At 32.2% G+C, this 26,873-nt stretch overlaps 2 protein-coding genes across 2 annotated transcripts; one reads left to right on the top strand and one right to left on the bottom strand.

Annotated features, from left to right (window-relative positions):
• The first annotated feature begins 876 nt into the window (after nt 1-876).
• On the top strand, nt 877-6,990 carry LOC132940789 (uncharacterized). The gene is made up of 5 exons (XM_061008536.1): nt 877-1,746; nt 1,967-2,059; nt 3,223-6,180; nt 6,252-6,356; nt 6,429-6,990. Exons 1-5 carry the CDS (start codon nt 1,389-1,391, stop codon nt 6,920-6,922), a joined length of 4,008 nt encoding a protein of 1,335 aa, XP_060864519.1. The 5' UTR covers nt 877-1,388; the 3' UTR covers nt 6,923-6,990.
• A 2,126-nt stretch (nt 6,991-9,116) lies between these two features.
• Nucleotides 9,117-15,371, bottom strand: LOC132940779 (uncharacterized). Its single transcript, XM_061008525.1, has 5 exons — nt 14,358-15,371; nt 14,045-14,137; nt 9,926-12,883; nt 9,750-9,854; nt 9,117-9,677 (listed from the first exon to the last, which is right to left on the bottom strand). The coding sequence occupies exons 1-5, from the start codon at nt 14,713-14,715 to the stop codon at nt 9,184-9,186; spliced, it is 4,008 nt and encodes a 1,335-aa protein (XP_060864508.1). The 5' UTR covers nt 14,716-15,371; the 3' UTR covers nt 9,117-9,183.
• Nucleotides 15,372-26,873: the final 11,502 nt, after the last annotated feature.

The following is a 26,873-nucleotide window of genomic DNA, read 5'->3' as shown; positions in this document are numbered from 1 at the left end:
TTTCCATTTCTTTTAATATGATACTTTTTTGGACCGGAAATGTATAGGAGTAGTATATTTATGTAGGTTCTGGAGCACCTCCCCCTTAAATTTTACATGTAAAAGCATAGGCACCTCTGTATAGGCAATTCGAAGTACACGCACCTCCCAAACTTGTATTAATTACTCGATATAGGCAACCCGCAACACACATACACTCGTCACATACCACCCGATCCGACACGTGACCGACATATATTTTACCCCTTCCCCTTCAAATACATTACCTCCCCTTAAAAAAAGTATGTATAATATTCTGATGTACATTTGTATCGACTATATCGAACACTTGTCTGACATATATTTTACCCCTTCCCCTTCAAATACATTACCTCCCCTTAAAAAAAGTATGTATAATATTCTGATGTACATTTGTATCGACTATATCGAACACTTGTCTGACATATATTTTACCCCTTCCCCTTCAATTACATTACCTCCCCTTAAAAAAAGTATGTATAATATTCTGATGTACATTTGTATCGACTATATCGAACACTTGTCTGACATATTATATTTTACCCCTTCCCCTTCAAATACATTACCTCCCCTTAAAAAAAAGTATGTATAATATTCTGATGTACATTTGTATCGACTATATCGAACACTTATCCGACATATATTTTACCCCTTCCCCTTCAAATACAAGACAGCCCCTTTAAAAAAAAATATATATATAAAATATTCTGATGTACCTACATTTGTATCATACATACACATACATACACACAACACACATACATACCTATACATACACACACATACATACATACAACACACATACATACATACATACATACATACATACATACATACATACATACATACATACATACATATACATACATACATACGAACAAACATACTCATATAATATGAGATCATCATACATAATATCCAAAAATATTATACCTACAATTTTCAGATTATAATCACATTCGGAAAAAATGACTCGCTAAAGCATACGTTATACATCGGAATATATCACACACACACACACACACACACACACACGGAAACTCACACATAGTCACAATTATAAATATTGAAACATTCCAATCCAACAGAGTACCATCCTAAATTATATTTTACACCCCGCCACCCGTCCTCACGCCCTAACAATATCATCCGACTACAGACCTGTACAAGCCTGTAGTGACACGTCCGAGTATTGTCGATGAATTTCAGGCAGAAAGTAGTGCACACAGAGCAAAATTAAATCAGTCTGTTAACTACAGTTCAAGACGTTCAAGTGTCAAGTCGTGTTATTTCAGAGTTCTTATGTGTTTTTAAAGTGTATACAAATATTTTACAAGTTTTATAAAAATCAAATTATTTATTTTACTTTAATGAACACCATAGTTCATTTTTTCACCACTAGTTCCGATATTAGCGCATACGTTAATATTCGCTTAGATAAAACTATTTCACACTGTTATTTAAAGTACAATATATTTTTCTATAATTCATTACCCATCTATTCGTTGAAGGTAAAGTCTTGTTTCGCGAGTTCGACTAGTGTTCTTCAGTTTTCATCAGACGTAATCATGTTCCCCTGTAGTATATGTGGTAAAACCTTTACTCGAATCAGTAGTTTACACAGACATGCCAAGTCACATGATGTTTCCAAAAAGATTTCATGCAATATATGCTCAGAAATATTCACGCGAAAAGATAACCTCATCAGACATACCAAGGATAAACACCGTAAGTATTTTTTAACTATTTACAGATTTATTAGATAAAAAATACATATATATATATATAATCAAGGCTACGTATATCATGTTTAATTATTTAATACAAGATATTATATACATTATACTACCTAAAGGCAATATATAATAATAAAGGTGTTAAATGAAATGTAATTTATTCAATGAATCATTTTTTTTAAGGATCTAATTAATAATAATACTATTTTCAGCTTCAAATATTGTAGTTCAACAACAACCAACCATAACCAAGCAAGAAATTCAAGATTTTTTTACACCAGCTGAACACATTTACGATTATAATGGTAAATATATTATTCATAACTTTATATGTACATATATATATATAACTTACTTAGGTAATTATAGTTAATATATTAGGTACTTATTTTATAAAAAATAGAACACTTCATGTAGAAATATTACTTTATCGATGAATTAAAATAAATATTGATTTATACCTTTCAAAATATTTAAAATAAAAAATGCTATTAGTTTTTTTTTCTTCAAAATCGCATAAAACAATACCTGTAAAAATATAAGCATCTTAGTGAAAGTATATAAAAACATACGGAAACATCATAATTTCTTAACAAAAATAGGAAAAAATATTCTAAGTTGTATAAAATCATGGAAAACATAAAATAATTTAGATACATTCCTGATAAATCCTATAATTATCATAGTTAAACCCGTTAAGATCATAATATGTATATATACATTAAAAATGTTCGTAAAATTGTTCAATAATTTTGATAAATTCATGTAATAATATATTAATTGAAAATATTTCCATACGATTATTGTCGTAACGCTATTAAAAACATATATAAATAATTTTTAATTTTTATATATATTTTTAAGTATAAACAGAAATTTTAATAAATATATTTGACCATATTATACAATATACATATATAACAATACAATATGAATATCTTATTTTTCTATGAAAAACATATTATACATATTTAATATAATACCAATAAAAACATAAATAGGCATACTATTTATCTAAAGATCTTAATAAATTATTACGAACGCTAGCGTATATACATCGTACTGTTACTATTGTTTCATGCTACACAAAAGAACGTTGTATATTATTACTATAACTGAGAGCTCTATATCATATTTGTTTTTGCTTTTACATATATAATATATATATATATATATATATATATATACCTACATTACATATACATGTGTGTAATACTAGAGCTTGATACCTACCTCATTTTATTGATGCATATTTTTAAAAATCGTATTTTCTATACGATAAACACATCACTAAAATTTTTTTAAATTCTTAATTTTTCTTCAGGTACCTACTTTTACTAAAAAACGTTTATATTTATAACAACAATTTATCTTTTCTATCTCATTAAAATTTTTTATAGATTTTCAAGCTGTAACATGCATTTCTATAATGTTTAGCAATACAATAGTAAAATTTTTTTTTTTTCAGTTCAATCTCGCAATGGTCATAAGCGCCCATATCATACGGAAAATTCGAATGAAGCAGCAAATGCTAAAAAGACACGCATGAGCATCGTCAAGACACGAGGATTCATCAAGACAGGCACATCGTTATCGAATAAAATCAATTGGTATTACGTGAAAAATACAGATAACTTGACCAACTACAGAACATTTTTAGAATCAACAAAAAAAGACTTAATAGAACTACTCAAGTCACTATCAGCAAAACAACCAATTAAATATAATCTTAAATTAGAAGCAACATATGAACGCCCGAACGTAGAAAATTCAGCAGAGAATAGAGCATTTAAGACCTCAGCTAAGGAAATGTTTATAGATACAGATATTGAAGCTAAAATTAATCAAGATTTTGTCAACCTTTTGCTTGAAGAAGAAATGTATACTTCTAAAGGAAGTGGATTTACACTACAATCAATAGATGGTTTACTGTTAGGAGTATATAGTTATTTCCCTATGGGTGGTTCGTCTTATATTACACTTCCAGAGGACATAAAAAATAAAAAAGCAATTATCAATCCCCAAAACTCAGACCAACAGTGCTTCAAGTGGGCAATCATAGCGAGACACGTTTCGGGTAATGCCAAAAATCAAGTGGCTGAAAATTATACATCGCTCGAGGACAAATATAATTTTTCTGGTTTAACATTCCCAACACCTGTGAGGGAAATAAAAACATTTGAAAAAAATAATCCGAAAATATCAGTCAACGTTTATGGATTAAAAAAAGAAAAGAATAAGAAACATATTGTTTATCCACTTAAGGTTGCGGATGAAGAAAAAAAATATCATTTTGATCTCTTACTAATTACTGATGGTAATAAAAGCCACTACACCTACATTTCTAACCTTTCGAGGCTTGTGAGATCACAAAAAACATTACACGCCGAAAATGTTGTATTTTGCAAACGATGTTTTACCAGTTTTGACAATATACATACAAAATATAAGTTAAAAGGTCAGGCGGGACTTGAACAACACAAGTTGATATGTGGAGCACATAAGCCAATTCTGCCTAAGATGCCTGAGCCCGGTACATTGTTAGAGTTCGATGGGTGGAGTAACACTGAAAGACATCCGTTCGCGATATATGCCGATTTCGAGGCACTCCTTGTTAAATGCGAAGAAAAAAAAGGCAAAAAAACAGCAGCTTTTCAAAAGCACGAGCCAATGAGCTATGGAGTTTTCGTAAAGGCTTCAGAAAACGTCCCCATTGAGTTGCTTGAGAAATATGACATACCAACATCACCTATTATTTATCGTGGAAGCGAGTCACATCAGGATGTAGCCAAGCGTTTCGTTAATGAAGTAACAGAGATCGCGAGAAGAGTTCAAGATTTACTTAAAACAAATAAACCCATCATAATGACAGAAAAAGAGCAAATAGCACATGTCTCGAAAAGTACATGCAATCTATGTGAATGTAATTTTTCTATCAAAAACCAAAAGGTGGCAGATCACTGCCATCTATCAGGGACATTTAGGCAAACTTTATGCAATACTTGCAACCTGAAACTCCAAAAACCTAACTTTATACCGTGCTTTCTACACAATTTGTCTAATTACGATGCACATTTCATCGTAACCGAACTCGGAAATGACACTAAATCAATCTCAGTAATTCCAAACAGTGAAGAAAAATACATTTCATTTTCAAAACACGTTACCAACAACTTTTCAATTCGATTCATAGACTCTTGTCGATTCATGGCATCAAAGTTATCAACACTCGCAGAAAATTTATTAACACCAGGGTTCAAGAAGTTCAGAGAAACCGCAAAAGCATTCGCACCCAGAGATATGAATCTCGTCACACGTAAGGGTGTATACCCTTACGAGTTTACCGATAGTTGGGACAAGTTAGAAGAAACGATTTTGCCTCGGAAAGAAGATTTTTATAGCACATTAACGGAAGAACATATAGACGATGAGGAATACGAACACGCAGTCACAGTATGGAACCATTTCAAATGCAAAACCCTAGGAGAATATAGCGATTTGTATCTAAAAATTGACGTGCTGCTGTTGGCTGACGTGTTTGAAAATTTCAGAGACATGTGCATTTCTACATACAATTTAGACCCTGTTTACTACTTTACAGCTCCAGGTTTTAGTTTTGACTGTATGTTGAAATATACCAAAGTCAAACTAGAATTACTCTCTGATTTTGACACCCACTTATTTTTCGAAAATTCAATCCGCGGCGGCCTCACACAAGCAAGTATGAGGTACGCTAAAGCTAATAATGAAAAAACCCAAGATTATGACCCAACAAAGTCAAAATCGTGGATAGTTTACCAAGATTGTAACAATTTGTACGGGTGGGCAATGTCACAGCACATGCCATACGGTGACTTTAAATGGGTGGAGCCTAAGTTAGATGGATTAGATGCTTTGACGCCGACGTCAGATATAGGCAGAGTGTATGAGGTAGACATATCATACCCTAATGAACTCCATGACTTACACAACGATCTTCCATTTTTACCTGAGAACAAAATTCCTCCTGGTTCAAAAGTGAAAAAACTTATGGCGACACTTCATTCAAAAAAAAATTACGTAATCCATTATCGAAACCTGCAGCAAGCCATAGCAAATGGTTTAATTGTAGAAAAAGTACACAGAGTTTTAGAGTTCAAACAATCGGATTGGCTTGCAAAATACATTAAATTAAATACCGAAATGAGGAAGAACGCAAAGAATGAATTCGAAAAGGATTTCTTCAAACTCTTAAACAATGCAGTTTTTGGGAAAACTATGGAATCTTTACGGAAACGTTTTAAGATGGAACTAGTTTCATGTCCACAAAGATTACAAAAACTAATCAACAAGCAAACATTTAAACATTGTACGACATACAGTGAAAATCTTGCTGCTGTCTCATTGGAAAACAAAATTATCATGTTTAACAAGCCAATATATATAGGTAACAATTTATTTTACTTGCATAAAAAAATGTCATATTTTAGTATTTATAATTTTTAATTATTTGTATAGGTTTCGCAGTATTAGATATCAGTAAAACCATGATGTACGATTACCATTTTAATGTAATGAAGGCGCATTATGGTGATAATATCAACCTCATGTATACAGATACAGGTAAATTATTATTATTATTCAATTTTTCTATTACAAACATTATATTTATTTTTTTTATTAATTTATTTCTAGATTCACTGATATATCACATTAAGACTGACGATTTTTACAAAGATTTGAAGTGCAATTCAAACTTACTTGACCGGATGGATACTTCAGATTTACCGATAGACCATCCATGCTACATTTCCGAACGAAAGAAAATTCCAGGATTGTTCTCCGATGAGGGAAAGGGACAGCTAATTACCCAGTTTATCGCGCTTCGAGCAAAGTCATACGCTTACATTTTGAACGACAAGGAGAAAATTAAGGCAAAAGGCGTACGAGGGCACGTAGTTAAAAATCACATGACTTTCAATGATCATTTCGATTGCCTTTTCGCCGATGACGAAAAAGAGAACTCTAAACTGTATACTAGGGAAAATGTATCCATCAGATCATTCAACCATAAGATACGAACAATCAAATCCAAAAAATTATGCTTCAACCGACAAGATGATAAGCGGATAGCAAAGACCGATAGAATACATACCTACACTCATGGACATTTTAAACTCGATTGTTAATTGTATTTAAAAAAAAAAAAAAAAAAACTATAAACATACATATATATTTGTAAATTATATTTAATTTTATAAATGTTTAGGTTAATTTAATTTTTATTTTGTGAAATATCTCTGTAGATATTAATTAGTTTATTATTTTTGTAAAATAGCTGTGTAGATATTATTGTGTTTTGTTTTTTATTTTGTAAAATATCTCTATATATATATTAAATTGTTTTTTTTTTGTAATAAAGTCACTTATCATAATTCAAATCTTTTTATTATTTTTGATATATTATTTCCTTTTCTCGCATGTATAATTCTTTACATCTGAACATACATTGTAAAGGTACATGTATGCTAGAACAATATAAGTATACTATCATGGCTTCATATTATTTAATGCTAAATGTTGGTGTTTGTATCAACATTAACTCACCATGGAATGCTGAGATGTGTCTTGTTCATAGTTACAGCTATAGATTTGTTAAAAATAAAACAGCCTGAGTTAATTGAATATAAGTTTTATAGTATGATTCGATAGTAAAAATAATATTAATGAAAACACGGGTACTTAAATTTCATAAATTCATTAAAAATATGTAAAAATATCATAATTATTTTAATAAAAACATCTATAATCAACAATAATTTTGTCAAATTTGCATGAAAATATCTTAAATTCATTGACAAATAACAAATATTAGCTATATTGTTATCAAATGTACATAAATAATTTGACTTGATTAAATATATTTATAAATATGTAAAATAATCTGCTCTAATACAAATATTTTAAACATAGCTAACAAAATTCGAAATATAAGCAAAAATAAATATCTCGCCAACAAAACCAGTCTAATGTGCACAGTTAAAATTGTTTTTTATTTAAATTTATAAAGTCATTTAGAATCATCGATAGATAATATATGCAATATAACTGAGTATGGCGAATTCACACGGTTTTTGTTTATCTCGAGCTACATTAAAGATCATACAATACATCAACACAACCACTCACAAACGTGCACGACTATATCCCCCCCCCCCTCACCATCCACCTGGATTAAGTTAGTTTTATGTAGGTTAGGTTAAGTTAGTTTCCCGTAGGTTCAAAAAAAAAGAAAGGTTACTTCATCTTCACCATGTGAAGATGTAGTCATGATGGATCATGACCTTTCTTTTTTTTTGAACCTACGGGAAACTAACTTAACCTAACCTACATAAAACTAACTTAATCCAGGTGGATGGTGAGGGGGGGGGGATATAGTCGTGCACGTTTGTGAGTGGTTGTGTTGATGTATTGTATGATCTTTAATGTAGCTCGAGATAAACAAAAACCGTGTGAATTCGCCATACTCAGTTATATTGCATATATTATCTATCGATGATTCTAAATGACTTTATAAATTTAAATAAAAAACAATTTTAACTGTGCACATTAGACTGGTTTTGTTGGCGAGATATTTATTTTTGCTTATATTTCGAATTTTGTTAGCTATGTTTAAAATATTTGTATTAGAGCAGATTATTTTACATATTTATAAATATATTTAATCAAGTCAAATTATTTATGTACATTTGATAACAATATAGCTAATATTTGTTATTTGTCAATGAATTTAAGATATTTTCATGCAAATTTGACAAAATTATTGTTGATTATAGATGTTTTTATTAAAATAATTATGATATTTTTACATATTTTTAATGAATTTATGAAATTTAAGTACCCGTGTTTTCATTAATATTATTTTTACTATCGAATCATACTATAAAACTTATATTCAATTAACTCAGGCTGTTTTATTTTTAACAAATCTATAGCTGTAACTATGAACAAGACACATCTCAGCATTCCATGGTGAGTTAATGTTGATACAAACACCAACATTTAGCATTAAATAATATGAAGCCATGATAGTATACTTATATTGTTCTAGCATACATGTACCTTTACAATGTATGTTCAGATGTAAAGAATTATACATGCGAGAAAAGGAAATAATATATCAAAAATAATAAAAAGATTTGAATTATGATAAGTGACTTTATTACAAAAAAAAAACAATTTAATATATATATAGAGATATTTTACAAAATAAAAAACAAAACACAATAATATCTACACAGCTATTTTACAAAAATAATAAACTAATTAATATCTACAGAGATATTTCACAAAATAAAAATTAAATTAACCTAAACATTTATAAAATTAAATATAATTTACAAATATATATGTATGTTTATAGTTTTTTTTTTTTTTTTTTTAAATACAATTAACAATCGAGTTTAAAATGTCCATGAGTGTAGGTATGTATTCTATCGGTCTTTGCTATCCGCTTATCATCTTGTCGGTTGAAGCATAATTTTTTGGATTTGATTGTTCGTATCTTATGGTTGAATGATCTGATGGATACATTTTCCCTAGTATACAGTTTAGAGTTCTCTTTTTCGTCATCGGCGAAAAGGCAATCGAAATGATCATTGAAAGTCATGTGATTTTTAACTACGTGCCCTCGTACGCCTTTTGCCTTAATTTTCTCCTTGTCGTTCAAAATGTAAGCGTATGACTTTGCTCGAAGCGCGATAAACTGGGTAATTAGCTGTCCCTTTCCCTCATCGGAGAACAATCCTGGAATTTTCTTTCGTTCGGAAATGTAGCATGGATGGTCTATCGGTAAATCTGAAGTATCCATCCGGTCAAGTAAGTTTGAATTGCACTTCAAATCTTTGTAAAAATCGTCAGTCTTAATGTGATATATCAGTGAATCTAGAAATAAATTAATAAAAAAAATAAATATAATGTTTGTAATAGAAAAATTGAATAATAATAATAATTTACCTGTATCTGTATACATGAGGTTGATATTATCACCATAATGCGCCTTCATTACATTAAAATGGTAATCGTACATCATGGTTTTACTGATATCTAATACTGCGAAACCTATACAAATAATTAAAAATTATAAATACTAAAATATGACATTTTTTTATGCAAGTAAAATAAATTGTTACCTATATATATTGGCTTGTTAAACATGATAATTTTGTTTTCCAATGAGACAGCAGCAAGATTTTCACTGTATGTCGTACAATGTTTAAATGTTTGCTTGTTGATTAGTTTTTGTAATCTTTGTGGACATGAAACTAGTTCCATCTTAAAACGTTTCCGTAAAGATTCCATAGTTTTCCCAAAAACTGCATTGTTTAAGAGTTTGAAGAAATCCTTTTCGAATTCATTCTTTGCGTTCTTCCTCATTTCGGTATTTAATTTAATGTATTTTGCAAGCCAATCCGATTGTTTGAACTCTAAAACTCTGTGTACTTTTTCTACAATTAAACCATTTGCTATGGCTTGCTGCAGGTTTCGATAATGGATTACGTAATTTTTTTTTGAATGAAGTGTCGCCATAAGTTTTTTCACTTTTGAACCAGGAGGAATTTTGTTCTCAGGTAAAAATGGAAGATCGTTGTGTAAGTCATGGAGTTCATTAGGGTATGATATGTCTACCTCATACACTCTGCCTATATCTGACGTCGGCGTCAAAGCATCTAATCCATCTAACTTAGGCTCCACCCATTTAAAGTCACCGTATGGCATGTGCTGTGACATTGCCCACCCGTACAAATTGTTACAATCTTGGTAAACTATCCACGATTTTGACTTTGTTGGGTCATAATCTTGGGTTTTTTCATTATTAGCTTTAGCGTACCTCATACTTGCTTGTGTGAGGCCGCCGCGGATTGAATTTTCGAAAAATAAGTGGGTGTCAAAATCAGAGAGTAATTCTAGTTTGACTTTGGTATATTTCAACATACAGTCAAAACTAAAACCTGGAGCTGTAAAGTAGTAAACAGGGTCTAAATTGTATGTAGAAATGCACATGTCTCTGAAATTTTCAAACACGTCAGCCAACAGCAGCACGTCAATTTTTAGATACAAATCGCTATATTCTCCTAGGGTTTTGCATTTGAAATGGTTCCATACTGTGACTGCGTGTTCGTATTCCTCATCGTCTATATGTTCTTCCGTTAATGTGCTATAAAAATCTTCTTTCCGAGGCAAAATCGTTTCTTCTAACTTGTCCCAACTATCGGTAAACTCGTAAGGGTATACACCCTTACGTGTGACGAGATTCATATCTCTGGGTGCGAATGCTTTTGCGGTTTCTCTGAACTTCTTGAACCCTGGTGTTAATAAATTTTCTGCGAGTGTTGATAACTTTGATGCCATGAATCGACAAGAGTCTATGAATCGAATTGAAAAGTTGTTGGTAACGTGTTTTGAAAATGAAATGTATTTTTCTTCACTGTTTGGAATTACTGAGATTGATTTAGTGTCATTTCCGAGTTCGGTTACGATGAAATGTGCATCGTAATTAGACAAATTGTGTAGAAAGCACGGTATAAAGTTAGGTTTTTGGAGTTTCAGGTTGCAAGTATTGCATAAAGTTTGCCTAAATGTCCCTGATAGATGGCAGTGATCTGCCACCTTTTGGTTTTTGATAGAAAAATTACATTCACATAGATTGCATGTACTTTTCGAGACATGTGCTATTTGCTCTTTTTCTGTCATTATGATGGGTTTATTTGTTTTAAGTAAATCTTGAACTCTTCTCGCGATCTCTGTTACTTCATTAACGAAACGCTTGGCTACATCCTGATGTGACTCGCTTCCACGATAAATAATAGGTGATGTTGGTATGTCATATTTCTCAAGCAACTCAATGGGGACGTTTTCTGAAGCCTTTACGAAAACTCCATAGCTCATTGGCTCGTGCTTTTGAAAAGCTGCTGTTTTTTTGCCTTTTTTTTCTTCGCATTTAACAAGGAGTGCCTCGAAATCGGCATATATCGCGAACGGATGTCTTTCAGTGTTACTCCACCCATCGAACTCTAACAATGTACCGGGCTCAGGCATCTTAGGCAGAATTGGCTTATGTGCTCCACATATCAACTTGTGTTGTTCAAGTCCCGCCTGACCTTTTAACTTATATTTTGTATGTATATTGTCAAAACTGGTAAAACATCGTTTGCAAAATACAACATTTTCGGCGTGTAATGTTTTTTGTGATCTCACAAGCCTCGAAAGGTTAGAAATGTAGGTGTAGTGGCTTTTATTACCATCAGTAATTAGTAAGAGATCAAAATGATATTTTTTTTCTTCATCCGCAACCTTAAGTGGATAAACAATATGTTTCTTATTCTTTTCTTTTTTTAATCCATAAACGTTGACTGATATTTTCGGATTATTTTTTTCAAATGTTTTTATTTCCCTCACAGGTGTTGGGAATGTTAAACCAGAAAAATTATATTTGTCCTCGAGCGATGTATAATTTTCAGCCACTTGATTTTTGGCATTACCCGAAACGTGTCTCGCTATGATTGCCCACTTGAAGCACTGTTGGTCTGAGTTTTGGGGATTGATAATTGCTTTTTTATTTTTTATGTCCTCTGGAAGTGTAATATAAGACGAACCACCCATAGGGAAATAACTATATACTCCTAACAGTAAACCATCTATTGATTGTAGTGTAAATCCACTTCCTTTAGAAGTATACATTTCTTCTTCAAGCAAAAGGTTGACAAAATCTTGATTAATTTTAGCTTCAATATCTGTATCTATAAACATTTCCTTAGCTGAGGTCTTAAATGCTCTATTCTCTGCTGAATTTTCTACGTTCGGGCGTTCATATGTTGCTTCTAATTTAAGATTATATTTAATTGGTTGTTTTGCTGATAGTGACTTGAGTAGTTCTATTAAGTCTTTTTTTGTTGATTCTAAAAATGTTCTGTAGTTGGTCAAGTTATCTGTATTTTTCACGTAATACCAATTGATTTTATTCGATAACGATGTGCCTGTCTTGATGAATCCTCGTGTCTTGACGATGCTCATGCGTGTCTTTTTAGCATTTGCTGCTTCATTCGAATTTTCCGTATGATATGGGCGCTTATGACCATTGCGAGATTGAACTGAAAAAAAAAAAATTTTACTATTGTATTGCTAAACATTATAGAAATGCATGTTACAGCTTGAAAATCTATAAAAAATTTTAATGAGATAGAAAAGATAAATTGTTGTTATAAATATAAACGTTTTTTAGTAAAAGTAGGTACCTGAAGAAAAATTAAGAATTTAAAAAAATTTTAGTGATGTGTTTATCGTATAGAAAATACGATTTTTAAAAATATGCATCAATAAAATGAGGTAGGTATCAAGCTCTAGTATTACACACATGTATATGTAATGTAGGTATATATATATATATATATATATATATTATATATGTAAAAGCAAAAACAAATATGATATAGAGCTCTCAGTTATAGTAATAATATACAACGTTCTTTTGTGTAGCATGAAACAATAGTAACAGTACGATGTATATACGCTAGCGTTCGTAATAATTTATTAAGATCTTTAGATAAATAGTATGCCTATTTATGTTTTTATTGGTATTATATTAAATATGTATAATATGTTTTTCATAGAAAAATAAGATATTCATATTGTATTGTTATATATGTATATTGTATAATATGGTCAAATATATTTATTAAAATTTCTGTTTATACTTAAAAATATATATAAAAATTAAAAATTATTTATATATGTTTTTAATAGCGTTACGACAATAATCGTATGGAAATATTTTCAATTAATATATTATTACATGAATTTATCAAAATTATTGAACAATTTTACGAACATTTTTAATGTATATATACATATTATGATCTTAACGGGTTTAACTATGATAATTATAGGATTTATCAGGAATGTATCTAAATTATTTTATGTTTTCCATGATTTTATACAACTTAGAATATTTTTTCCTATTTTTGTTAAGAAATTATGATGTTTCCGTATGTTTTTATATACTTTCACTAAGATGCTTATATTTTTACAGGTATTGTTTTATGCGATTTTGAAGAAAAAAAAACTAATAGCATTTTTTATTTTAAATATTTTGAAAGGTATAAATCAATATTTATTTTAATTCATCGATAAAGTAATATTTCTACATGAAGTGTTCTATTTTTTATAAAATAAGTACCTAATATATTAACTATAATTACCTAAGTAAGTTATATATATATATGTACATATAAAGTTATGAATAATATATTTACCATTATAATCGTAAATGTGTTCAGCTGGTGTAAAAAAATCTTGAATTTCTTGCTTGGTTATGGTTGGTTGTTGTTGAACTACAATATTTGAAGCTGAAAATAGTATTATTATTAATTAGATCCTTAAAAAAAATGATTCATTGAATAAATTACATTTCATTTAACACCTTTATTATTATATATTGCCTTTAGGTAGTATAATGTATATAATATCTTGTATTAAATAATTAAACATGATATACGTAGCCTTGATTATATATATATATATGTATTTTTTATCTAATAAATCTGTAAATAGTTAAAAAATACTTACGGTGTTTATCCTTGGTATGTCTGATGAGGTTATCTTTTCGCGTGAATATTTCTGAGCATATATTGCATGAAATCTTTTTGGAAACATCATGTGACTTGGCATGTCTGTGTAAACTACTGATTCGAGTAAAGGTTTTACCACATATACTACAGGGGAACATGATTACGTCTGATGAAAACTGAAGAACACTAGTCGAACTCGCGAAACAAGACTTTACCTTCAACGAATAGATGGGTAATGAATTATAGAAAAATATATTGTACTTTAAATAACAGTGTGAAATAGTTTTATCTAAGCGAATATTAACGTATGCGCTAATATCGGAACTAGTGGTGAAAAAATGAACTATGGTGTTCATTAAAGTAAAATAAATAATTTGATTTTTATAAAACTTGTAAAATATTTGTATACACTTTAAAAACACATAAGAACTCTGAAATAACACGACTTGACACTTGAACGTCTTGAACTGTAGTTAACAGACTGATTTAATTTTGCTCTGTGTGCACTACTTTCTGCCTGAAATTCATCGACAATACTCGGACGTGTCACTACAGGCTTGTACAGGTCTGTAGTCGGATGATATTGTTAGGGCGTGAGGACGGGTGGCGGGGTGTAAAATATAATTTAGGATGGTACTCTGTTGGATTGGAATGTTTCAATATTTATAATTGTGACTATGTGTGAGTTTCCGTGTGTGTGTGTGTGTGTGTGTGTGTGTGATATATTCCGATGTATAACGTATGCTTTAGCGAGTCATTTTTTCCGAATGTGATTATAATCTGAAAATTGTAGGTATAATATTTTTGGATATTATGTATGATGATCTCATATTATATGAGTATGTTTGTTCGTATGTATGTATGTATATGTATGTATGTATGTATGTATGTATGTATGTATGTATGTATGTATGTATGTATGTATGTATGTGTGTTGTATGTATGTATGTGTGTGTATGTATAGGTATGTATGTGTGTTGTGTGTATGTATGTGTATGTATGATACAAATGTAGGTACATCAGAATATTTTATATATATATTTTTTTTTAAAGGGGCTGTCTTGTATTTGAAGGGGAAGGGGTAAAATATATGTCGGATAAGTGTTCGATATAGTCGATACAAATGTACATCAGAATATTATACATACTTTTTTTTAAGGGGAGGTAATGTATTTGAAGGGGAAGGGGTAAAATATAATATGTCAGACAAGTGTTCGATATAGTCGATACAAATGTACATCAGAATATTATACATACTTTTTTTAAGGGGAGGTAATGTAATTGAAGGGGAAGGGGTAAAATATATGTCAGACAAGTGTTCGATATAGTCGATACAAATGTACATCAGAATATTATACATACTTTTTTTAAGGGGAGGTAATGTATTTGAAGGGGAAGGGGTAAAATATATGTCAGACAAGTGTTCGATATAGTCGATACAAATGTACATCAGAATATTATACATACTTTTTTTAAGGGGAGGTAATGTATTTGAAGGGGAAGGGGTAAAATATATGTCGGTCACGTGTCGGATCGGGTGGTATGTGACGAGTGTATGTGTGTTGCGGGTTGCCTATATCGAGTAATTAATACAAGTTTGGGAGGTGCGTGTACTTCGAATTGCCTATACAGAGGTGCCTATGCTTTTACATGTAAAATTTAAGGGGGAGGTGCTCCAGAACCTACATAAATATACTACTTATAGGAAACCCGCTAGTCTAATATACGTTATAATGTTATATAACAAGTTATCCATTTATTAGCTTCTGAAAAAGTTCTGTACATCAGTAAACCAGTTGCGTATTCAGAATTATTTTGGAGGGCCCAAAAGTGTATATATACAAAATGTATAACACTATAGCGCACAGGTGCATATGTATTACATTCAAAATAGCATTCTATATAATATTATGTATTATGATGTATACCTATATAGGTATGGTATATATATACTTAATTTCTTAAAATATGTATAAATAAGACAAGTAGACAACCGAAAAGTTAGGATAATTTTCATAATATAATATTAACAATATTAATATATTATTATACCGTAAACATTATGAAATCCATCATATACAGCATCATATTACTATACTATGTGTACCGCGAGACCAACAACTAAAAACAGCGACGTCAAAACCCATAGGTTGTCAACATTTGGAGTACTACTACACTTCTACCTATATAGTAACTAGAAAAATCGCGTCTCAACGATGAGTCGGAACAATTATTTACTTTTGTAGTTTTCTATAGCGTATACAAATAAAATCGCTAGATCAGGTTTCAACCATTGTATACGCGTCTATATATTGCAATCGACATACAATTTTATTAAAGGATGTTTTGATGGATACGTTTTGTTCGACGTGTTTACGTTTAGTACACATATACATATAGATATCATATCAAATAATATATCTTTAGCACTCGTCGGTTGTCTGAAATGCGTTCGGTCTACCATTTCGGATGATACACAAAAATCGTTAGAAAATAAGACGTTCAAATCAGACGAGGCATCAACTTATTATTATTATCATTATTATCATCGCCGTCACTATTGTCTCGCACAACACGCGGCCCTTTTAATAATCACATTTTTGGAGTTTTCGAAATTCCTATTATACCCACTTTACTGCGGTATACAGAAACCCAAAAGCCGTGCAGTAATAACTAATAAGTTATAAAACCTAAATCATCGTCAGTGAGTCAGCACTTTTAATCGAACATCGTTTTCCCGGACATACTTTATTGTATAGTTTGTGACCAGCAGACTGTTAAACTTGAGCGACTTTGCTAAACTTGGTTACGTACATTTATGACATTATATTATTATACTTATGGATTTATATTATTTTGTGGCATGTTAAAAGTTGTTACAGTACATTATTGTTTAAGACATTAGTCTTTGTCAACACAAGTAGTGCATGACCGTTACACACATGCATCACGGATGCGGGCGGGCTGGGACAAAAAGCCCCGGATTATAACATTATTTCAAAAGGCTACAAAGGAGTAGCTATTATTATTACGGACGCATTGTAAGATTTATTTTCATACCTTTATCGTTTATTGTCGGCGACGTTTGTACACAATAATGTACTGCGACACTGTAATCACCACCGTCGTGCTTACACAATAATATAAAATAATATATATTATTCAATGCTTATTATAGTCAAGCACAATATTGACTGTGATGCCTATTGTGGTAAAATAATTTCAAATTTTTAAAAGGTATTCCTTTTTTCGATCAACGGTCGAAAAAAAACTCTAAGCAATTCAAATAATTATAATTTCTTTAAAAATTTGAAATTTTCAAAACCCCAAAACATATAAGAGAATACTAGATAAACGTATGACTTATGACTAGAGTGTCGATTTTTGAGCAATTGCATATTTTAGGCATTTTTGTCAGCAGTCTACGAATTTTAATTGTTTGAACTTTTGAAGCTAATGGCGATTTTTATGTATATATATATATATATAAATGGAGCGTGAAAAATGTATGTTACCTCATCAATTGAGAACGGCTGGGCTGATTTTGATGAAATTTTGTGTGAGTGTTTGAGTCGTTCCATGGATGGTTTATATTCACAATTGGACCCGGTAGGTCCAACCCGAGGAGGTGCTCAAACAGGAATTTTTAGATTTACGATGGAAATTTTTGTTTATAAATGGTTGCTATTGGTTATAGGAGAAATAATTAGTAGAGATTAGTATTTATTATTTTATTGGTTACCATTGGTTATCGGGCAGATCAGGTACAAGCATGCATCAAATCGAGTTTTCGTATATTGCCTACAAAGGTGGCTGAGTTGCACTTATAGCCATGAATGACTAAAAACAGTGTTTCATACTTACAATATTAACATCTTAGTAACCTCTTAAATTAAACTAAAATGTCTAAAACATAGATGTAGGTACATTTCACATAAGTAAGGCACTAAAACTTGAGTTTTTGAGCGTTTATTTTAAAAAATGTTAATATTTTTTGAAATAACGATTTAAAAGAATCATTTGGTAGTAAATACTAACTTATGGTTATTATTACTTATTAGTTATTACCTACCCATGAGAGATATTTTAGTTGTGTTAGAGTAGGTACATAGACGTACAGTAAAAATATTGAAAAATATTGCAAGTTTTTGCCCGTTTGTTCTTGGTTATTCTCAATTTATAACAATATGTATTATTGTTGAGGATCATTTCTCTAATTCGTCACAGGATTATATTATCACTAAAGTCGTCTTAAGGACGATTTCTTCGAATTCAAAATATTGATATCCAACACGCCGGTACTTTGCAAAAGTGAAATACATTTCATACACGTAAGAATGTAAGATGTAATACGTTTAATGTTTATATGTGCACGTTCATCGATAATTAATTATTATTTTTATGGCCTATATACTATAAAACGGCTGAATCGATATAAGCCGCCGCCAACAATTGTGACCTGTTGGAAAAACGTCTGTGTGGTGTTTAATCCTCTTCGGATTGTACGAAACTGTAAAAATAACAATAACAATAAAACCATTTTATTTATACAGACGGTCGTTGGGCGGCTTACTGCTAGAAAATACCACGTACGACGCCTCAAGTCGGTCGGGATCTATCCAATTTACCCGCCAAAACGTCGGATGACAATATATGGCATTGTACCTAATACCTACCTATACAGTATTTTATATTGTATATTATACACGGTGAAATGCCCGACGCCTGTTGAAATCTCCTGTGCGCCGTATTCGTGTGTATATAGAAGATACCTACAACTGCATATACTATTGTTCCTGTCGTCCCTGCGTGATTCCGAGAACTGACCTGCTATAATGGATATACCGGATCTGTATTGTTATATATTGTATACCGTATATTGTTATATTTTTATGGACCACGGTGCACGCTGTGTAGTGGACAGTGACTCGACAATTTTTCTCACATCAAAAGATTCACACATTTTATAATAGAAGGGAGTATATATTTATTATATTTATATATTAGGTACGGCGTATATGTATTATGTACAACCAACCTACAGGTTGTAGGTTGACTCGAGTTTGTACAACGTTCCAGTGTTTATTTGAAACACACATAAGACCGACCGAGTGCTTTATTGTTACCGTATTGAGCATAATTGAGTTTGTCTTTTAGAGTTGGTAGCAGCGATGATTTTATCATTTATATGCATTCTGTAGATTGTATAATGTAAATTGTATTGTTGTCGATTATCACTATTACCATACGTCTTGTGCGCATTTAAATTCAAAACATATTAGTGTATAATATTCTGTGGCAATAATAACGAATTAAGAAAAAGCCTAGAAAAAAAACAAATATTTTCCAGTATAGTTTTAATTACATACTCATTATGACGTATTGACGCGTCCTTTGAATTAACATTTATTTTTAATAAAACTGACAACTTCCGTGTATTTAAAATACTGGTACTCAAAATCTATGTTACTGAAATACTAAAATGCTAGATATTGGAGATAAACGGGTGAGATTGATTTAAAAAGTGGTAAAATAAGTATTTTATAAAACGCATTGTTGACTTTAGATAGATTCTAAGGAAATTATCTTAGCAAAATACCAACGAATGTTATACATTGTATAGGTATTCAATGTATAACATACCTATAATGATATTATTTTGTTCATAAACAACATACCTTTAAATCAATAGAATTTACTTGTATGTTTTACATTTTAGAATGACGAGAGCCAAATTAAAAATGTCCAAAACAAAAAACTTTTGACTCAGTAAAAAAAAAAAAAAAAATGATTTTCCGCTTATACAGTTCTTTTATTTGTATACAAGTTAATCGAATTTTGACACAAATAAACACTGTTTTCCACTGTGAATACATATATTATATTCGTATTTTGTATTTTATATAGTTTTTAGAACTGAGTTGCCTACGTATAAATACGTAGCTATATAGGTGTGTACCTATAGGAAGGTCGGTACATTAATTGAGTGGTTAAGAGTAGCTGTATTATACACCAATTAAAAGTATAATACAATATCACGGCGATGTGCTTGTATATAGAGATACGGTGAAGAAGTATATAGGTACCTACGTCAAGGAGAATAGTCGTGGCCCTTAGGGGGGGGGGGAGGGTTGTCGATCTGAAAAATCGATTTTCATTAACAGTGCTGCGAGCTGTGCGGGACGTCGCGCATTCTTTCTCGCAATCCCAACCATATACCTGACCAGTAACCATATAATATTATATAGTATAATAATATACAAGATAATATGTTATACTTATTATTCGAAAACCCGTCGCCGGGTAGGAAGGCGGCAACGCGGGTGCTTGCAATGTCGAGCGTGTACAATGGGCGATCTGCCACAATGTCTGGTTTGTTTTACACCGCGGTGTTCTCGTTTGTGCAGCAGCACATACACAAAAGTAATATATGGACAGGACTCTATATTACACATAGGTTCAGGAGGTGATGGCGACGGAGACGGTGGAGGTGGCGGCGGGTATACGGCAGTATTCTGGTGAATCGTTCGCGGCGGCGGTAAACGTGTTGTTTCCTGTGGGCGTTGATCATGGAAAAAAAATCGCCGAGAGAAAAAGAAAAATTGTAAGTACACCCCGTCGACGACCGACTATAATGCGACACGTCATGTGGTATGCGCCTTTGGAGACACGGCACGGCGCGATGTAAAAACAGACTCGCGTGTGTGTGTGTGTGCTCGAACAATGAACGACGACAAACACCTTGCCATGGCCATTGTCGCGCGGGTCGTCCCAGGTGATGTGAAAATTATATGTTGGTCGCACAAAGGCCTCCGACGTCCTTGGCTCCGCCCCCGACGACGCGAACGACACAAAAAGAAGAAAAAAAATTCGGTTCAGTTTTTATATTGTTAGACACCTGAATCCTTTGTGCACGTCCGATTGTTGTACACATAGGTACGTGTTGGTATATATATATATTTTTATACGCGTTATTATTATTATTTTCGTGCGAGCGTGCGTGCCACACCGCGAATATAATAATAAATAATAATAATAATAATAATATATAAAAGCCGTTTTTACGATTGTCGAACTGATTGATTGCGACCAAACTACACGCACCGCGTTGTTGAAAATACTATAATAGTATAATAATAATAATAATAATAGCATTGTATGATGATGTACGTTGGAGGTAATTGGTGGTGGGCGGGGGTGATGGGTGAACGTGAATCAAGTCGCTGACCGCGCACTTGTTCCGCTGACGAGTGTATTATTAATATTATTTGTTTTAACCCCGGCCGAAAAAACGACGTGAAACAAAAATAACCACACAAAACGTTTTTGTTCAGCCCCGAACAATTATTATCATTATTATTATTACTATAATACTATTGTTAGAGGTGGTCCGAAATTGATCCATCAATAACTCTGCTTTATAGAATGACAACAAGGACGACGACAACGAAATATTATTTATAAAGCACGGCTTATATAATATTATTATATTATTATCATCATAATAGTTCAGCCACAATCGACAACAATGACACCTAAAAATGGGGTCCGCGCAAACGACATTGTGTCTAATATGAATTGTATTTCGATAATGAATTCATGTACAAATGTTTGTTTTTCAAGAACAACGACACTACAACACTGCCGAGTGCCGAGTCTGTCTGCCGAATATAATTTATATTAACATAATAATAATAATAATAATAATGTAATACGTTTCCCGTACGGTTTACCGTCGGCAAGGGCGTGCCCAAGAGATTGACTTAGGTAGATGGGTGGATAGGTTAGGTACCTTGATAGATGAAATTTATTGTGTGTGTGCGTGCAGTTTTTGACATTTTCAGTGCGACCAATGTCAACAAATGTCAGCAAATGATCAATGGTAAATCATTTCAATTCATATACATTGACCGCATGGTATTGTTCATATTAGTCTCTAAAATAATAATAACTTACTTTGTTCAACATTTTTTATCTGAAATCAGCCTCAAATACGTTTAAGCATATACAGACCTATAAACGGACGACTACGAGTTGATTCCCGGGTTGTCTACCGGTAACATACGAACTTGTTCTTGGATTCTCTACAGGTAAGTAGGTAACACACAAATTGGTTCCAATGAGCTTTCATAATGATAGTACAACTATGTTAAACTAGATTTTCAAATTATTATGATATATTCAACCAACAAAAATGCCCTTACAATTTTACACCGACTTGGGGCTGTCTAGGAACCTATGCACCTAGCCACCTAAGTATAATTAATAGTGTTGCTATAGTCACTGTTAGTCAGTCTATATAATATGTAATATATATACATTATATACGCTGTACCTAAAATATATATGTATTTGTCAATGCTAATAATATTTATATGAAATAGAATAATAATATCAATAATATGGTATCATAATAATTAATAAGTCGGTTGATTAATATTAAAAAAAAAAAAAAAATGAATGAAGTAAGTAGGTAAGTATATGCATTTACAACATTTATTTTTGACGAATTCTGAAATCAATTTATTTGCTCTCATCTAACTGTATTGTTAATTGATATTTCAATAGAATATAGAATATTTTAAAAATATTATAATATAGTAAATTTAAAAGGAATAACTTGAGAAAATTTGCAATTGGTTTTTGTTCCCGCGCTTACTTGATTTAAACATTTAAACAGTTGCATTATAATAGATTATAATATGCCTAGTAGCTACCTATATTATTACTATTTTAATTCGTGATGATTTTTGTGTTTTATTCATTTATTCTACTAGACACCAAACCAAGGATATGGTACATAGTAAGTATCCTTCTTGATATACACCTGTTGTGGTTTATAATCAAATGAATACTTGTAATCTATAGAAATTTGACCTATTCGCAATAACGAGGTATACCGTATACACTAGAAACCGATATTATACCTGTAATAGATAGAGTGAGTGACTTCCTCGGGTGGTTTTTTTTTAACATTATTCTTCATAGCACCACTATTATACAGCTTGTTGCTAGGCAATGGCTTATCGTTGCTGTCGTAACGGTTTTTGCTGTACACAAAGTTGTTGCATATTAAAATATCATATTATTATAAAGACGAAATCATATTATTATCGTGCAGTTCACGCAGCGATTTCGCGGACTCGTCGGTGACATTATAATATACTATTATTATCAGCGTCGACCGGCGTAATGATTACGTACGACACGTTATTGTGTTTTTCGATGATTTGCAGTTCCACAGTCATCGTATTCGCCTCGTAAGTAGCGCCTAACCTATATAATACAATATTTTAATACGTCTATTGTATTGTGGTCGAAAAGTGCACAAATTCGTTCATTAATTGGTGGGATGATTATGTTTTTAGTTTTAGTACTCTATACTTTAGATTTCAAACTTATATTGATTTTATCTTATATTTATTTTAACAGCGGTGGATTGGCCCACCGAGATGCCTGGAAAGTTCCCGGTGGGCCGATCGTCGTAATATTACAACTATGGGTACGTCACAGATTAAATATTATTTGATAATAGTAAACTGCTTGTCTGCTTTGTGTGTCGTCGTATAACGATTTTGGCTATCATTTTGGCTGCACTATAAGTAGTAATAGTAGTATACAAAGCACATAATTTGGTTTATATTTTATTTTAAGAATGTTGAATGCGAACCATTTTTAAGGGGTCGGATTTAGGCAATATTCTATATCCATCGTGAGTGTCGTGTGCTGCGCAATGTGTAGTGACTGACCATTAATGATCAAACAGGTTTTCAAAATAAAAATTGGACTTTATATTTTTATTTTTTCCCTAATTGGTCTAAATGCACGAATAAAGCACCCGCTTTCAACATCCTTAAACTATAAACATTTCTGTACAATTCGTTTTAATATATTTTTATTTAATTAATATTACTATTAAATACATGCATGGCATTTTGATTGCACTTAATAAAACAATATGATAATTTTCGATTTTGAGCGGAGAAATTAATGTATTGATTTTACAATTATGTGCAGGGTGTGTATTTTATAGTAGTAAAAAAACTAGTATAATTGATTATAGTATTGCACTAAAAATACCAAAATCACACTTCAAAGTTTAAAAATGCACTAAAAAATAATGTTTCATTATAAATGTTTTTATTAATTATTTATTAATTGGTTTTTTACTTTACAGTTTATAGCACCTATACAATATGCATACTTTGAATACATAATTAACAAAAAATCATGTAAAAAATATTAATATAAGATAATATTTAAATTTTCAAAAAAAAATAAATATATTTTACGTTTTATTTTATCAAATATTTCATTGAATTGGAATATTACTATCAATTTTAAATATACGTATTCAAACGTTCTTCGATTTAATGTCAATAAAAAAACCAAAGTAAAATTACTTGAACAAAATTGAAAAATGATGAAAATTGTTTTATAAATAAGTAAATCCAACAAAATTACTTAATCTACCGTATAATGATCCCATCACGTAGTACTGAAGTAGACACGGGAGAGATTACATGTTCCCGTCAGGTAGTAGTTACTGGAGTAGATCCAGAAGAGCTTACGATCGGGATAAGATTAATATCACCTAAGCCCCTTAAAAAAAGTCTGCGACGAGACTAGATCGTATACGGATATACTTACTCCTAGATTACGTGTTATGCAGGAGCAAGGGTCCGATAAATTACCTGAAAGTTTATGTAAACAACAAGAAGATCGAGACACCGGTCGAAATATCGACGATCAAACGGGTCATCAGTACCAACCCAGCCATCGCGGCCGATCAGGGAACTCAGTCGAGAATGACGTTCAGGGACGTGTACATGTACGAGGCGACTGACAACAACGGCAATAACCACATGGCGACGGACGGTTTTATAAGCAACCACGTGACGCGGAACTACGACAAGAGAATCGTTGGCGATGACAAGACAGTGTCCAGACTTCCGGTAGATGACGCGCTAGTGCAGCGAATGTGTTTGGACATCGCATCCGCGGTGCACCGGCAGATCAGTGAACAGCCGATGGGTGCCGCCGTGTCTGGCACCACCGCGTCTGGCACCACATCTGGCGCCGCCGCACAACGGAAATCGGAGCAGCAACAGAAGAAACAGCAGCAGCAGAAGCAGCATCAGCAGCAGAAGCAAGAGCAGCAGCAGCAGAAGCAGCAGCTGCAGCAGAAAAAGCAGCAGCAGCAGCTACAGAAAAAACAACAGCAGCACAAGGAGCAGCAGCAGCAGCACAAGCAGCAGCAGCTGCAGAAGGAGCAGCAAAAGCAGCAACCACAGAAGCGGCGGCGGCATTCGTACCAGAAGGTCTCGCTACGTCCGGTCCGTTACAAGGAGTGCAAGGAGTCGGTGGGCATCGTCACCATAGGACCGGACGATCGTTATAACGACCCACCTGTTACGCAAGAAATCAGGCGAACCGACTTCTCGACCAGCGTCGGCGTGGCCGAGGAGGACCTAGACGACAATAGGCAAGACGAGGACGCGGACCAGTCACCCAAAGTGTGGGAGGTGAACATGGTCGACGATCAGGTCATTATCAATTCGGCGAAAAGCCAAGAGCAAAAGTCGGAAGCGTTCGCCGCCGTCGCCGCCGCCGCCGCCACCACATCCGCCGCCGATTACGACGACTGCAACCAGACTTCGTAGCCGGCACGCGTCTCGGTGCACTTGCAGTTTCGCGGTTACACATTTTTGTCTTTTTTTTTCGTTGCATTTGAGCCACTATAATATTATAATTATTACTTTTATCATAATTATTGTATAACGACCGTGGATATAGTGTATAGTTATCGGTATAAATGTATAATGCAGAGAGATGTAACTGCTACGTGAGAAAAACATGTACGTACATAAAATATACATAGTGTTTTGTATTGTTATGTTGTCCAAAACGTCTTTTATAATATACCTATAGCATCTATTATAGATATCAACAGAAGTTTGGGTTTATAATGTGTCATAAACATAACGACTCAGGTTCCGAACAGAGCGAGTTACGCAACCTGTAAGAGTGTCACACATTTCATACTTCAAAGTTCTTACTATAATATAACTGTATTATCATCTATGGGTGATATTTTGTTAACAACAAAAGTAAACTAGCAATAAAATAAAATATAATGATGTACCATACATGTATAGTTGTTGTAATAACTAATAAGTAATATTATAAAATGTTTAAAATTCAGGGCTTAGCACCCGAATCATTTATTCGGGTTTCGAGTTTAGGGTGCTAGATGTATTCGGGTGTTCAAACACCGAAATAAAAAATTTAAACAAACGTTCGGGTTTTCATAACCGTTCTTATTCGGGTTAATATTGGTAAATTAATATTGGCCTTCGGGTGTTCAGTTATCTTGAAAAACACAACTTTTAAAGATTGAGCCCCCCCCCAAAAAAAAAATAAATTGTTAAGCCGAAAAACATTAAAAATTAAAAATGATTTATGTTATTTAATTCCTAACATAAATACACAACATTTGTTTATATACCAAACT

The sequence above is a fragment of the Metopolophium dirhodum genome, chromosome 1 (assembly GCF_019925205.1).
Source record: "Metopolophium dirhodum isolate CAU chromosome 1, ASM1992520v1, whole genome shotgun sequence".
In the NCBI taxonomy this organism is placed as follows: Eukaryota; Metazoa; Arthropoda; class Insecta; order Hemiptera; family Aphididae; genus Metopolophium; species Metopolophium dirhodum.
Note: the sequence above shows the minus strand (reverse complement) of the source record. Positions and strands in the feature narration are given on the sequence as shown.

Bases quoted from the DNA above. Each gene is read 5' to 3' on its own strand.
- LOC132940779 (XM_061008525.1), bottom strand. From the start codon at position 14,715: ATGAACACCATAGTTCATTTTTTCACCACTAGTTCCGATATTAGCGCA. The intron at 12,884-14,044 runs GTAAATATATTA...TTTTTTTTTCAG, and splicing joins ACACATTTACGATTATAATG to TTCAATCTCGCAATGGTCAT. The intron at 9,855-9,925 runs GTAACAATTTAT...TTATTTGTATAG, and splicing joins TAACAAGCCAATATATATAG to GTTTCGCAGTATTAGATATC.
- LOC132940789 (XM_061008536.1), top strand. From the start codon at position 1,389: ATGAACACCATAGTTCATTTTTTCACCACTAGTTCCGATATTAGCGCA. The intron at 1,747-1,966 runs GTAAGTATTTTT...TACTATTTTCAG, and splicing joins ACATACCAAGGATAAACACC to CTTCAAATATTGTAGTTCAA. The intron at 2,060-3,222 runs GTAAATATATTA...TTTTTTTTTCAG, and splicing joins ACACATTTACGATTATAATG to TTCAATCTCGCAATGGTCAT.